The sequence below is a fragment of the Laccaria bicolor genome, genomic scaffold, assembly GCF_000143565.1.
Source record: "Laccaria bicolor S238N-H82 LACBIscaffold_2 genomic scaffold, whole genome shotgun sequence".
NCBI lineage: Eukaryota > Fungi > Basidiomycota > Agaricomycetes > Agaricales > Hydnangiaceae > Laccaria > Laccaria bicolor.
In genome coordinates, this window is record NW_001889873.1 from 3,153,063 (window position 1) to 3,168,575 (window position 15,513).

At 46.3% G+C, this 15,513-nt stretch overlaps 3 protein-coding genes across 3 annotated transcripts; 2 read left to right on the forward strand and 1 right to left on the reverse strand.

Annotated features, from left to right (window-relative positions):
- Window positions 1–8,382: 8,382 nt before the first annotated feature.
- On the forward strand, window positions 8,383–9,127 carry LACBIDRAFT_176672 (uncharacterized protein; the record flags this gene model as incomplete). Its single annotated transcript, XM_001874940.1, is given in 5 exon segments — window positions 8,383–8,398; window positions 8,453–8,558; window positions 8,604–8,720; window positions 8,770–9,067; window positions 9,086–9,127. Coding segments are annotated over 5 exon segments (579 nt in total), but the record flags the coding sequence as incomplete, so codon positions are not given.
- A 324-nt stretch (window positions 9,128–9,451) lies between these two features.
- LACBIDRAFT_306243 (uncharacterized protein) lies at window positions 9,452–10,132 on the forward strand (the record flags this gene model as incomplete). Its single annotated transcript, XM_001874941.1, has 3 exons — window positions 9,452–9,698; window positions 9,748–9,963; window positions 10,017–10,132. The coding sequence occupies 3 exons, from the start codon at window positions 9,452–9,454 to the stop codon at window positions 10,130–10,132; spliced, it is 579 nt and encodes a 192-aa protein (XP_001874976.1).
- A 230-nt stretch (window positions 10,133–10,362) lies between these two features.
- Window positions 10,363–11,166, reverse strand: LACBIDRAFT_243973 (uncharacterized protein; the record flags this gene model as incomplete). The annotated part of the gene is made up of 4 exons (XM_001875463.1): window positions 10,363–10,532; window positions 10,666–10,950; window positions 11,004–11,062; window positions 11,120–11,166. The coding sequence occupies 4 exons, from the start codon at window positions 11,164–11,166 to the stop codon at window positions 10,363–10,365; spliced, it is 561 nt and encodes a 186-aa protein (XP_001875498.1).
- Between the last annotated feature and the right edge of the window lie 4,347 nt (window positions 11,167–15,513).

Genomic DNA, 15,513 nt, shown 5'->3' on the forward strand with positions numbered 1-15,513 from the left:
TTGTTGCCAGTTGCTGTGCCATCAACAAATCACGAGAGAGGTCACATTGTGTCACAAGAATCTGAAAGAATTGAACCAGATTCTGGTTGCTGAACAGGCTCTAAGGGATGCTAACTTGGTTGAGTTGAGAAGTGGGATGTTAGTAAAAACAGACTTAAAGTGGTGAACATAACAGAGAGAAGTGGGGTGTTGGTAAAAACAACCTTAGAGTGGTGTGAACATGACAGAGAGAAGTGGGATGTTGGTGAAAACAGACTTAGAGTGGTGAAAATGGCAGATAGAAGTGGGGTATTGGTGAGAACAAACTTAGATGAGTTTTGAGGGGAAAAAAAAGCAATGTACAAAATGATGAGAAAACTGCACCAGAAAAAACAAGTTTTTTTCTTGAAACTGGGACCCCAGATACCCCGTGACACTGGTCAGATATGTTTGAGCCATGTGACAAGGCTAAAAGATTTTTCAACAGTGTGACATGCTTAGAATATATCTGATTGATGTCACACCACTGAAACATTTCTGGCCAGTTAGACTTGGCTCAAACATTTCTTACCAGTCTGACACACTTCAAACATTTCTTACCAGTCTGAACCCCTTCAAATATTTCTGACCACTTTCACTTGACTAGGATATTTTTGAACACAATTTATTTACCCAAACATTTCTGGTCACAATATTACAGGTCAAATATTTTCTACCCAATCCAATATTATATTTTCTCCCAAAGGCAAAAAAATAAATGGCCACACAACCTATTAGCCTGGATACATTCTTACATTTTACAAGGCTAATAGCTTGTTCAAGGTGGGTGACTGAAGTGAACTATGTCAGCAAGTCCATTACTACACAATCCATATGCAGCACTCGTAACTTCCCAGGTTGTTCTGCATCTTCAACAACCCCAATTTCCTGGCCCATTTCTACCTTACTATTACCCTCCAAATACCCTGTCGTCTGCTTCTCCCCAACCGCCAAAGTGATTATTTCATTCATATTCATATCCATCATAACTTACCATCCCCAGCCACTTCCATATGAGTCCAATCACACTCAAAGTTTGTATTTATGTATCTTAGATGTAATAGTGTTAATTCAATGAGTAACTTTGTATAAAAGAGGTGCGAGGAACAACTTTTTTTTTTTGAAGTGCATGAAATTTGGCAAAGTCCCTTGTCACACATTTGGACCTTGACAAAACCGGCTCTGTTCTGCCCAGTCCTTGAGAGGTGTTCGCCCTTTTCACTCTCTGCCTGATGTTTGCAGCCACAACAAGACCACAACAAAGTACAAACAGTCACCATATCTAGAACACCTCTCAAGGACCTGGTAAGCGAGTCTAACAGCAGTGACTCTCTGGTGGCTATGTTGTTTACAGTTGTAAAGTGCCAGCTGTCGTGGAGGGGTTCAAATAAATAAGAGTTGTGTTCTTTACAGCTAACTGTATAATCATAGACCACATCTGAAATTTCACTTTGCACCTTTGTCTGTGCATAAACATCTGTTTTAGGCCATGGCTATGTAAACCATGACGCCGATTCGCATGCTGTGCTGCCCATTGCTCCAAGTTCTAGCACCGTTTCGGTAGTTGCTCCAAATGCTCCAATCCCACCCTGCACGTCATAAGGGTGGAGCGGTTGGAACTTGCCAACTTGGAAGGGTGTTCTACCTATAGGCTCGACACCAGCCATTACTTCAAACTCCAATCGTCATTGAAGTAACGGCTGGTCTAACCTGTTGTCACTTTGGTGGGTCACGCATTTGTGACAAAGGACTTAGTGAAATTTCAGTGAACAACACTCAAACGACGTTAGTCAACATCATTAAAGACACTCCTAAGCTCGATCTCACCCGCTCTACAACATACCCATTGTCCAGCAACCGCCCCTTGATACAACCAGCCTAAATGAAGGTTTTCACGTATCAAGTACTTAATCCAGACGACGTCGACTCCGGCGTAGTGTTGACACTTACCTATGGAAACTTGAACACACTTGCTCATAAGTATGTTTCGCAGACTTGAATTTGGCTTACCATTCTACAATAGACCCTACTGGGCCATGTTGTGATCTCTGCGACCTGTCCCTTTTACACCGAACACGATCTGGACTCCTCTCCTCCAAAAGCATGGTGAACAGCAAGCCTGACGAGGCAAGGCAAAACGGCACAATAGGTGCAGCATGACTTGCACAAATGGCATTTCCAGAGGCTTTACAAGCGTGACTTCAGACACGCGATGTTTGCGATCATGTATGACGTACCCCGAACCAACCTCTGCACTCAGCTACCCCATTGACACCGATACCGATGCGACTGCAACAGAATCCTTATGCACATCTGGCATACACACTACACCGACAATATCTCTGGCAACAGCCTCACACCCCCATTGCATCCAACACTCCCCTTCTGTCAGAGATCATCCAGTAGTCTAGCTGGTTTCTTTCAGGATACACGTTCCCATTTACCCAACATCTCCTCGTTGAAGCCACTATGAGCCACTGGACAATGAATTCATCAAGTACTACAAGTAGATAAATGTTGTTTTGACAGCCTATCTTGTTCCAAAGAGAGTGTGATGTGAGGGAAACTCTTCGTGAAATCATTCAACCCGTTTTTTTTCTAAGTCTGTTGTCACACCTCACTGGTCCTGCCAAAATCGTGACAGTGTAGACCAGTCGGTATGGTAACTACTCTCTTTTCACTCTCCGCTCACCACAACAAATAGTATACATCACCAAACAACTCTGCTAGAGTGTTAGCGCACCAACTGGCTCGCGAGCAAGAGGTGTCAGATTGGTCGATCTGCTATGTGAATGATGGCAGGGTACCCCCCCACCTACCCCCCCAAATAAGGAAATACGGCAATGCAGCAGCGTTGATGGCATCCTATCATTCTTCCACCATCTCCAGACGCATCGTAGGCAAAATGACATGTCCTCCTCGACATATCCTACAAAAACATGTCAAGGCTTGATGTATAATCTACTTGTATATAGCTTATTTTCAGCATCAAATGTGCCTTCATCTGTTCATAGTTAACTCGTCACATAACTGGGTTTCATTTTTCAGCAAAGAAACCAGCCTCTACTCAAGTGATGCATCTCCTGTGCCCAACCTACATCAAACATGGGTATGACCACACATCCAACCCCCTTTGTCGGCATCAAGCTGGTAGACCCTATAAACTCAGTACATCTGTTGTTGCATTGTTGCAGAGGATCCTTTCTTACTATCACCACATCAACAAAGAGCATGTCCAGCTCAAATGTCCTACAACATTCATGTTTTTTATCGATATCCTTCCTATACCAACACACTGTTATCTTTATTGACTTTCGCTGAACTTTTCTCTTTGTGAATCAGTCACTGCTGGTGATCCTATTGATGAGCCATCACTTTGCCACTGACATACCGACCCTCGGAAATTACCAGTGTCAAGCTTGCGTGGCCAGATCACACATCACAAATCGACCAATCTGACACCTCTTGCTTGCGAGTCTATTCTACCTAATATGGTTGTTTGTACAAATAAAGGTGCACAAAGTAAAATTTAGATATGGTCTACAGTTATGCAGGTCACCTTGCTTGTCAAGGTCTCCCAAGGTCATAAATACCAAACAGGTACAAACAAACTACCCAGGGGCCATGGGGGTCTTTTCTTGCATATCGCGCACGCGAGCGGGCAAGCATGAACAAACAAACTTTCTACAGGCCATCGGGTGCAAACAACTGGTCTTTTCAAAACATGATATTGTCGTCTCTTTCTTAGCGCCAGCTCCAATGTTTATATACATAACTATGTAGCGCTATAGCTCTTGAACACTGTTTCCTTTGTTACGAAAAAAAAAGTCGCATCATATTGGTGCAAAGCAGTGTATTTGTCAGCAAGCAAGGTGCCTGCTGCCGCTGCTAAGTGTCAGCCTCTAGTAAAATAAATGATTGGATCAATGATTCATTGATTGTATTTGTAATCTAAACTTTATATTTTGCAGGTCAAATAATATCTGGAAATGTAGCTCGTTTTTTTTTGAAATCCCCGGAACGACGGCTGGGTAGGAGGCTGCCTCGGAGGGTGGCTTCCCTCAAGGAAGAAGTTGAACAACTCAAACGTAGGGAGCGACTCTTACAAGAAAGGTATGCAGAGCTAGAGCTGGAGAGGAAGGAGTCACAGATAAGAGTCGGTGTCCTGGAGGAAAGGCTGTTGGCTGATGCAGAAGCCCTCAACGAAGCTAACCTCGCCGAGATTGATACATTGCATATGTAGGAGCGTCAAACTGAAATACATAAGAGCTATGTACATACATATCAGCGATCGCGGTAACAAATCGGTGACCGCAACGAAGAAGTGCCACGAATTTAGCAAGAATTTAGTTGTGTCTAGCAGTGGGAGCATGGTTCGCTGTTCTGCTCGGCGGAGATGTGCAGATTCGGAACATTTAGACATGGACTATCTATCATATATCAACCCTCAGTGCACGCGCGCCTTGTCAGTTTGGATAAAGATATTAATTCCTCCTCCCCGCGTGCGTGATTGTGATGAGCAGTGAAAACTAGTGAAGACATTATGATAGTGATTTAAAGTACGTCTACGCATAATGTGAGCTTACGACGAGAATTTGTAAAGGAGCATACCTGCTCTAGTTGTCCGACAGAGGCTTTGAACTTGCTAACCTCCTGCCAGCAGTCAAGGGAGGTGGTTTTGTTTTGTCTAAAAACGAACTATCAGACAAGGGGATGTTGAAGCGGCTGAAAAAGCACCTATAGCATTCGACGACAGCCTCACCAGTCGTTTTGACCTCAGGAAACTTTGAGAAATCTCTTCGCGTGTTGTACCTGTCAATTTTGCTTCGCATTTCTTCCAAGTCCGCGAGCAGCGCCGTGCTACCTCTTAGTCCCCCAGAGCTTCCGCCACCCTCTGATTCCTCACCCGCCAGACTTCGCTCCTTGTCCAAGTTTTCCTTTTCTAAAGCTCGTTCGATTTCATAGCGAATGTCCTCTTCGTCTTTTCGTAGACGTTCCAGTTCGCCTTGGATACGAGCACGGATATGAGCATCGAGAATCGATTGGCGTTCCGGTGTCGTTTCTGGAGAGTCGAGTCGGTCAGAAAGGTGGTTGACAACCTCTTGGGAGAGCTTGAGAGAACAATGAGGGTGGGTTTAATGTGGAGTCAGGGAATCGCACAGAAACGGGAATTTCGCTTTGAAATATTTTCTCGTCACTTTCCGTCCTTGACTGGCTTGCGCCCATATTTGACAGAGGTTGCAGTAAGTTACTGTAAAGGATGACTGCAGAATGACTGAAGTACTGAAGTACTAAGACTCGGAACAAATATTGTAAATTCACACGATCATTCTACTATTCTCCTCTTGTCAAACTTCAGTCCTTGATCAACTAGCCTGTCGAAGAAACTTTAGTATCAAACAAAAATACACCCGTTTTTACTGACCAATCAGGCTCAATCTCAGTAAGGATTCGAATCCTGTGTAAAGTCAGCGACCTTCAGTTGCTTCCAGCTTTCCACTTACTGAGTTTTCTTGGTTTCTTCCATTTCGTGAAAGACCACCCATCCACTACGAGGTTTTCGGGTAAATAGCACCGAAGTTGGGTGTACATGCAAAATCTGGCAAAGACGTTAGTGCTCACTCCATCCGATTGCATCACAGAATTTACTTTCTCTCCCCTCACAGATCGATATGTCCCGTCCGCCACCCACCTTGCACCATTACGCCAGTATCCACTCACAAGGCATCGCCGCAATCGCTTTGCATCCCCCTCACAGCTGTCTAGCGGCAGTTTGAAACGTTGCATGTACTTCTTCAGCTGTGAACGAATGGATACTGCTCGAGACATCGCTCGAAACGACAAGGCATGGGCTTTGCACCACGTAGAGGAACGGCCATGTTTGGAAAATGCATTGAAAGCTAATAGTAAATTCAGTGTGGGCCTTATGGTCCAAGGAGGGAGATACCATTCAAAAGTGTCAAGTGATCCTAGCACGAATCATCAGTCTCTAAAGTAGCGGGGCAAAAAGGGTGACAACTGACCCCTTCTTCAGCTGTGAATTTCCGACGTTGCAACTCCGCCAGTGCACCAGGTGCACCATCTGGTATGACAAAGACGTCCTGGAAAGATCGTTACTCACAAAATGATGACAGCGAACCAGTACTCATACTTGAACCGTGGTCATGGCAGCAATTGTCAAAATTTCTTCACCGCATTGAAACTCTTTGGATTGAAAAAGCTAGGTAAATTGATCAGACCGCAACAGTCTAGCTAGAGAAATAGGTACCATTCGTGCAATGCCAACTTCTACTGGGCATTCAGCAACTTGCTCTCCGACCACAGAGAGGTGGCCGCGGTCGTCGATCATGGCTGCGGCGAAAAGACCTTCTAAAGCACGAAGGACACTTTCCGCTGGCGGTGCTGTCAACCATTCAAATTTCATAAGATCATCTATCCCAATAGATTTCAATTGTAGGATCGGAGTTGTCATGTCAGTGCGGGTAATTTCCGGCGGGGTGACAGGTGGGAGAGAGTTGAACGAGGAAAGAGGATAAAGTCTGTAGCAAATCCCAGGAGACGTTCGGCCGGCACGACCAGCTCGTTGTGTAGCTGATGCTAGGGATATCGGTACAGTTGCCAGGGAAGCGAGAGCGGTTGTGGGGTTGTAAATTCGTATCTGAAAGAGAACGGACGTACAGAAAGAGCGACGGAGAATTTTTTTTATTACGATACCTTGACAAATCCACAATCGACCACGAATTTGACGCCTTCAATGGTGACACTGGCCTGTTGGCATGTAGCTCTCTAGTGAAATCACACTTCGGAAGCGCTCACCTCTGCAATGTTAGTTGACACGATGACCTTGCGAGTTCCTCTCTCTCCTGGTACAAATACTTGCAGTTGCTCGTCTGTTGTAAGGCCGGCATGAAGAGCCAAGGGTAGTAAACGAGTTACGTGGGGTGGCGATCTAATGATGGTGCATCAGAAGACTAGTGAACGGTAAGTTAATCGCATTCACAAACAAAGGGATTAATTCCGAAAGCTCCTCTAAGCATCTCTCGATATCCTCACGACCGGTGAGAAAAACTAGGATATCTCCGTGTCCTTGCTGCCCTCTCTTCAAGCGGTATTCGTCATAACAAAAAAGCCGGTGCATACCTGAAGATGGATGTTCCAGGCTACTTCTGCTGCTTTTCGGACGTAGTCGGGGGTTGGTTCACTAAGATACGCAACCTCAACAGGATACATTCGACCTTCCAGGCTGACTATTGCTGCCTCTTCCGGAGACATGGTGGAGGCGAAGTACTCAAGAAAAGATGAGGCGTCTAGAGTAGCGGAAGAAACGATGATGCGAAGCGCTGGCCTTTTCCTACGAATTCTGATGAAGTGATCAGAACTTGTTCTTGAAGAGCAATGACGACTATTCACTTTTTCAATACTCCGAGCAACAGATCGGTGTAGACGCTACGCTCATGCGCCTCATCAACCTTGAAGGAATTAGAATAGTGATATACACAAGATGTGATATGCTAGAACTTGCCATGATCACGCTGTACCGGCTTAAAAGCGGGTCTACTAGGGTTTCTCGAAATAACATTCCATCTGTCAGATAAAGAATTCTCGTTTCTTCCTTGCTACTGACGTCTTCGAACCTAATTGTGTATCCCACCTGCGCGAAATGTCAGGTAGAATAGGGATGCAACTTACAACGTACCTCTGCCCCAAGCGTCGTTCCGACCTCGGTCGCTACCCGCGCGGCGACTGAAGTGGCTGCGACACGGCGAGGTTGGGTGCAAGCAATTATACGGCCATCCGAGGCCCAACCAGCCTCTCGCAAAAACTGTGGAAGTTCTGGTGATAACTCGATGATAACTCTTTACAATATTGTAGTGCAAAGGGCCTACGTGTAGTTTTTCCGCATCCAGTTTGGCCGACGACTATGTTGACACCATATTTTTCAATGGAATATAATAATTTGTCACCTGGAAGAAAAGATGTGTATTATGGTATGACGAGTGAAATGGCACTCACGGTGTTTGAAGATTGGGAGATGTTCGCGTTGGGCTTGTAAAGAATAACTTGAAGAAGAATAAAATGGTGCTGATGTCAAGACATTCTCCTCTGTTTGAGAATCCCTGTCGAGATTGCTGCCTGGACCTGTGGCACCGGGTTTCCAAAAGTTTAAAGACATGTTCAAGTTGATTCATTAGGGGGAGTCAGAGTCGCCGGTTCAGCGACGATTCAACAAACGGTTCAGGAACGATTCAAAAATTTTGATTTCATGCCTGAACCGTGGGAACACGCCGAATCGATGCTGAACCTGAACCGACGCTGAAGCGCCTCTGGAGGCGCTTCACCCTTCAAACTCCCTCCTCGACCACCATGTCCGAAAGAAAAGGTATTCATTATTATATCCCAGCATTTCTTGTTCCAATCCTTACCCATTTTCTAGTTCTCAATAAATACTTCCCACCGGACTTTGACCCAGATCTTATTCCTCGACGAAAGCTTCCTAAGAATTCTCAGCAAGTTGTGCGTCTAATGGCACCTTTCTCAATGTGCGTGCATTCCTTCATTTGGGAACCGTACTAATTCGCATCCAGGCGATGCAATACATGTGGTGAATATGTTTACAAAGGCAAGAAGTTTAACGCACGCAAGGAAACGGTCGAAGGGGAGGACTACTATGGCATCAAGATATTTCGGTTTTACATCAAATGGTGCGTTTACCCGGCCTCCCATATTTGCGTCCATTCACTCTGTTCTTAGCACCCTCTGCTCTGCAGAAATAACCTTCAAAACAGATCCCAAAAACACCGACTATACCGCAGAACACGGAGCATCTCGAAATTTTGAGCCCTGGCGTGATGAACGTGCAGTTGAGGAGGAGGACCGGTTGGCAAAGCTCGAAGAAGAAGAAAATAACCCCATGAAGGCCTTGGAGAATCGAACGGTTGACTCCAAAAGAGAAATGGAGATATTGGATGCTTTGCAGGACATAAGAGCCAGAAATGCGAGAAATGAAAGAGTTGGTCAATCGGTGGATCTTTCGGCCCATGCGCAGATGGTTGAGGTGGAAAATGAGGAGGACGCGGAAAGAAAACGTCTGGAACACGAGGACGAGAAGCTTGTTGAAGAGGTGTTTTCCAGAGTGGCTCTGCCTGCGCGTGGAGAAGGGGTGTCTTTGTCTGAGACGAGCGTGGTGACAGTGAAAAGGAAGGCAGAAGATACAGAACCTGCAATGCACCACCTTTTGTCCGAATCAGCGCGCGCCTTGATAGCCTCGCGGTCGGCAGCATTGCCTGCTGTTGCAAAGAGAAAGAAAATGGACGGGAAAAGCTCGCTAGGCATTAAGATAGTGAAGAAGGGAAAATCATAGTTTATGAATGTCAATTCAATGTATATCTATAGCAGGAATCCAACAACAACTTGCTTTCATTCTCCCTCGTAGATGGACTCCCGCGAGGACATTCCTCGAGTTTCCGTCGATACCGTGCACGACTGGCAGAGGTTGCGATCTAATTGCAAGAACGCGGCTTTAGCTCACCTACAGGCTCAGATTGGTGCCACCAGTCTCGGTGATGAACAAGACACGCTCCTCTCCCATATGAATCAATTCATTGATCTATCCTTCGGTACGGCCCAACCCAACTTACGTGTCAATGGCCATAACTACGAGGCTCTCAACGACAAAGGCGGTGTGCACCCTTCCTCCTTCGCTCTTATGCCTGCTGACACAACTTGCAGATATGGAGCCATTTGATGAGGCACTGGATCGTCGCATATGGTCGCTAGCCGATACGCGGTTACAGTGGCATAGGCGCATTGCGGAGACGAGACGTAGCGTCCCGCTTGAGCTTGGAACCTCGATATCATCCATCTTGGATCAGCAGCGGGCAAACGACCCAGAGATAACAGAACCTTTAGATGATCTTGGAGAGGAGGTTCTGCTCAAAACTGGGGGTGCGCATCGTTTCGCCTTCTTTTTGGCCCAATATAAATGACAGTTTTGTTAGAGAGTTTCCAACACATTCAGGAGGCTATCTCAAAGACTTCTGCTCTTTTCGAGGAACTTGACCAGGCACTGAAGTTTCCCCTCATCGGTGATAGCAAGGTTGACCTTTCACTTTAGACCATTACATTGCAACAAGACCGGGCAGAGAGAGTAAGGTCTGCCACAGCCGAAGTCAATGTGCTAAAACCATGAAATGATTGATGCTTCTCGCTTTTGTTGTACGAATAGCAAGGTAAACTCAATAAATTTCCATTGATGGTCTATACATTTGCTATTTTTTTTCTTTTCGAAATGTACATGAAAGTGAATGGAAGCCATCAGGTTGTGGGGGAGTTGAGCTACAAATGTTAACCTCGAAAGCCACCACCACGCACTCCTCGTCCACCTCGACCACCAGCATTGCCTCTGAAACCACCTCCACGGTTCCCACCAAAGCCGGCTCTTGAGCCTCCACGGCCACGGACGCCCCCTCGTTGAAAACCTCTCCCGGCTGGCATTCCACGGCTTCCGCCACGGCCTCCAGGTCCCCCGCGACCTCGACCTCGTTCTATTCAAAAATGAGCATGTGAGATAATAGTCGCGGCTGTTGGCTCACTCGTAACACCTATACGACGGGGTTTAGAAAGGAGAGAGCTTAGATGAGATAAAACGCGAACCTCCAACTACTTTTGGCTTGGGGAGAAACCGTTCAATGGGCAGGAGCTTGTCTCCACCAATATAGACCTTGTCACCTTTCTTAAAACTACTTGCAACCATTCCCTCACCCATCTTGATTGAAAAATATACCTCATTCACAGGACCAAGAATTTCATCGACTTTTCCAATAACGGATTTGTTCTGCAAGTAAATGGGGGCGTTAAAATACGGAACTTTGTCGGTCGTCGAGGATGAGCAAAGCATTTCGTCTTCAACAGCATGAATGAATGTCCCTATTTCTATTTAAAGTACGATGAATGAGGGCAGGGAATGAAAATGGTTGTGAGCGTACCCAAAACTTGGTCTGGGGGACCGAAGTCGCGCTGTTGGAAGCCGCCCCTCCCACCACCCCTACCTGTGAAAAAAACGTTAGAAGCAAAGCTTGTATCAGCGAATGGGGTACAAAACTGACCTCCACCTCTGCCAAAGCCACCCCTTGAGCTACCACGATTCATGTCAGTGAGGAAAAAGTTTGGATTATTTAGTATTATGTAAACACGACACTCTGACCCTGCCATGAGTTTGCTCTTCAATCGCCCCGCACCAGCCCATTGCACATTTATTGTCAGGCCGGAACAACGAGCGAACGGAACACAACGAGCCCAAGCTAGCGCGCTAGGCCATGTCGACGAAGAGACAGTTTTTCTCGGTTCGAAGCTCTGGACCAAATTCGCTTCAAACGATATCACCCGAGCTTGCATTTCAATTGGGCCTATCCGCCCATATCCAACCAACCCATCGCTTTTGAGCTCTGTTTCGTGTTGGGCGATTCTCGACCAAACGGTTTGTCTTTTGCTTCACCGATAGTCTCTTACATCTAGCTGATTCGTGCAGTATAGATTAATGAAGATGCTTTGGCTATCCATCCGGCGTGGTTAATGACTTATAGCCACATATTTCCAAGGGACGCTCTTGAAAATCCCGCTAATAGGGAATTTCTCTCTGTGCTATCAGTCAGGCCTGTTCCACTGACGGAAGTAATCGTCACCGCGCTATCCCAAGAATCGTACTTGGCTGCTTCGAGGCGAGACTCTGTTCTCGAAAGCTGGTTCTCGGATGCGCGCCCCATCTTGCGCTACGGGGATGTTCATTCCTTCGGAATTACAGTCAATGACCTTCCCCTGGCAACTCTGGAACCTGTTCAATACCGACTTACAATGCTGCAGCCCGTTTTGCAGGGATATGCGGAGAAGAATACCACAAAGCTCATAGTAACCCTGTTGGAACCAATGAACCAACAACCCTCCGAGTTTGTCAAACCCACATGTGGAGATTCGGATGATATCGAAATCGACGAAAGCTTTCTTGCGAATTCATTCCTGAAGCCGTCGTTTATTGCCTCTTTGAAAGGTTTGGATGGTCGCTCACCGCAAGATATCCACAATATAGGATTGAAGTCTGAAAGACACAGCTTCAAGCCGGTTTCATCAGCGACTGGCCTTTTAGAAGATAATTGCACTGTGTACTTACGAACTGCAGACTTAGCCAGGATTGGCATTCTCAATGGTGACTGGGTAACGATTGCGGTTATCTACCTCGACTTTCAACTAACCCGATACGCAGGCCGTGGCTAGTGCTGATCCATCGAGGCTGCGACTTGTCCGCGTAATTGCCAACGACATTCTAGTTACGTCAATGTAAGCTTTCCATATATTGTTTGTATTTGCCATGGCTTATACAAGGCGATAGAGGTCAAATGTCGATATCTCCCGTGCTGTTGCACAACATGTATCCCGATTCGGATGCTATATTCCGACCTTTAACGACAATACATCTTCTTCCCAGTCCCTTTGGATCTTACCAGCCTCCCATCCCTACTGCTCGCACCTTGATTGTCGCTCGAGTAGCGTCACCACTGTCCATTAATAGAGCCTATCAGGACTTGTTTTTGAGTTCCTTAAAGGGCTACTTCGAAGTTACGCGGCGGTTAATCAAGCGAGGGGACGTTATCGGCGTTCCCATTGACACAGATTTATCCCGTTCGGCCAGACAAATAGACTCGGGAGATCATCAAATTGAGACTGATCACGAGTGAGTTTACCAATGATAGGTGAACGATTAAAACTCTAAAAATGGACATGGCAGTTATCCAGGAACTGTCCTTCGACCCAACGAGGTCGTCTACTTTGTTGTTACTAATGTCGAATACGACGTCCTGGGAAAGGATCTGAGTTCCCAGCCTGAGGACATGTACCTCGGGTCGACTTTAGGTGAACTTGGCTGTTGGGTCGACACTGCTGCGACTCGCGTTGTGCAAACAGGACTGGAGCATATGAGAATCCCGGACATAGGGGGCTACCTGGATTGGGGTACGGTCGCTTCTCAAATTACGAAGCACTCACCAACCTCTTATAGATCAAGCCAATCCTAGAGCCATATTCTCAGCTTTAGTGAAACAATCTTCTTATTTGCTTCGTCCTTCCGCCCCTTTCGGAAAGATCTTTTCTCTATCTTCAGCAGCTTTGGCTCGCTCAGCCATTGACTACGATTTACAGCTATCCCTCTTGCTCAAGGGTGCCAGAGGCATTGGAAAGTTCACAACCGCCTTTTGGGTAGCTCAGCGGCTGGGAATGCATTTGTTTGAGGTATGTTTATAATACCAGCGTGTTTCCTTTCTAATAGCGTGATTCTTTACCAGATTGACTGCTACGACATTTTAGGCGAGAGTAAGGCTGAAACAGAGGGTTTCCTTCGAACACGTTTTGATCAAGCGCAGGCTTGCACTCCCTGTATAGTAGTGCTACGGCATCTGGAAGCGTTGTCTCAAACAACGCAAGCACTTGAACCCAATAAAGGTAACGCTTCGCCAAATTTGTGATTTAGGACTAACTCGTATATCATTCAGAGCCGACTGTGTTGACTATATTGCGGGAAGGTATTGACGGCGTTCGAAAAAGCTGGGGGGCCACTGGCTACCCGGCCATCGTTCTCGGAACGACGTGCGAACCCGCCAGTGTTCCCCTCGGGATACTTGCTTGTTTCAAACATGAGATAAATTTCGAGGCTAGTGCCAACTGGTATACGAAGACTGTTAAAGAACTAACCTACTCAAAGGCTCCAAACGAACGAGAACGTCTTGAGATTCTAAGCTCCTTGCTCCAGAACTCTTTTCTTGCCCCAGATGTGTCTTTGGTAAACCTTGCAACGCAAACTGCCGCGCTGGTCGCAGCTGACCTCACAGATCTGGTCACTCGGGCGAAATCAAGGTCCATTGAACGCATCATGAAAGCAATGTGCGGCGCTAGTTATTTATGAGGAGCTGATATTGCAGGCTGACTTCAAATCAGAGACTGCGACGAAGATCACTTGGATATGGCGGAAATTCCGCTCACGGCTGGAGATTTTGAAATTGCTCTTGGAAAGGCTAGGGAGTCTTACTCAGAAAGCATCGGTGCTCCGAAAATTCCCAATGTCTCCTGGAATGACGTCGGTGGCTTGGCGCACGTGAAGTCTGATATCCTGGACACCATACAGTTGCCCCTCGACCATCCTGAGCTTTTCTCTGACGGAATCAAGAAGAGGTCTGGTGCGTAAACGTTTCTTTTCTACGATGCTACATTCCGATGACGCCTTTTAGGGATTTTGCTCTATGGTCCTCCTGGGACTGGGAAAACGTTGATTGCCAAAGCAGTTGCTACTTCTTGCTCCCTCAACTTTTTCTCTGTCAAAGGACCTGAACTCTTGAACATGTATATCGGAGAATCGGAGGCGAACGTAAGGCGAGTGTTTCAACGTGCCAGAGATGCAAAACCATGCGTTATCTTTTTTGATGAACTTGACTCCGTCGCACCTAAACGAGGTAACCAGGGTGATTCCGGCGGGGTCATGGATCGTATTGTAAGCCAGCTGCTTGCTGAATTGGATGGGATGTCTGGTGGCAAGGCTGGGGCAGATGTTTTTGTCATTGGTGCGACAAATCGACCAGATCTCCTCGATCCTGCCCTCTTACGACCTGGAAGGTTCGTCTCCAATCTTTTCTTGACTCTTCTCGAGCACATTAATAATGAGTATAGATTTGATCGTCTGCTCTATCTGGGTGTGAGCGAGTCCCACCAAGCCCAGGTCAATATTCTTGAAGCCCTGACGAGGAACTTTCAACTTGATCGAGACGTAGACTTGTGTCGCGTTGCAGAGCAGTGCCACTTTAACTACACCGGGGCTGATTTCTATGCTCTTTGCTCGGATGCGATGCTCAATGCAATGTTACGCAAAGCGGACTTTTTGGAGTCCAAGATAGGTAGGTCAATGCAGAAGTTTTTTGCACTTTTATTATTGACGTACTTCTCTCAGCTGACATGAACAAAGTACCAGAAAGTTTGGGTCAACATCCCTATCCAATGACCCCGCAATATTTTCTGTCTGAACTTGCATCACCTGATGACTTACTGGTGGCTGTCTCACAAGTAGACTTTGATAATGCCCTAGTTGCTCTAGTTCCGAGTGTTACTCAGGCTGAAATGGAACACTACGCTCGTGTCCAGCATCGCTTTTCTCAAGGTGCAAATATTTAACTAGGCTACCCTGATCAATGTAGTGCATCAATATCATGTTGGCTTAGAATATACAGACAGACTTACAAGTTGCGGACAAGAAATGGCGTGAGCTTCGGGGGCCTGCAAAAAGTTGCCATGTTTGTGGCTGCTTAGTCATTCACAGCCAGACTACATCTCCTTGTCCTTCAGATTATCGTTCTGATGTGGCAAAAAGAGTCTTCTCAACCTCAGTGAAAATTTCGAATTTTTTCAATGTTTTTTCTTCGACTTCTGTGATGGCTGACACTCCCGAAACCTCTCAAACCTTGG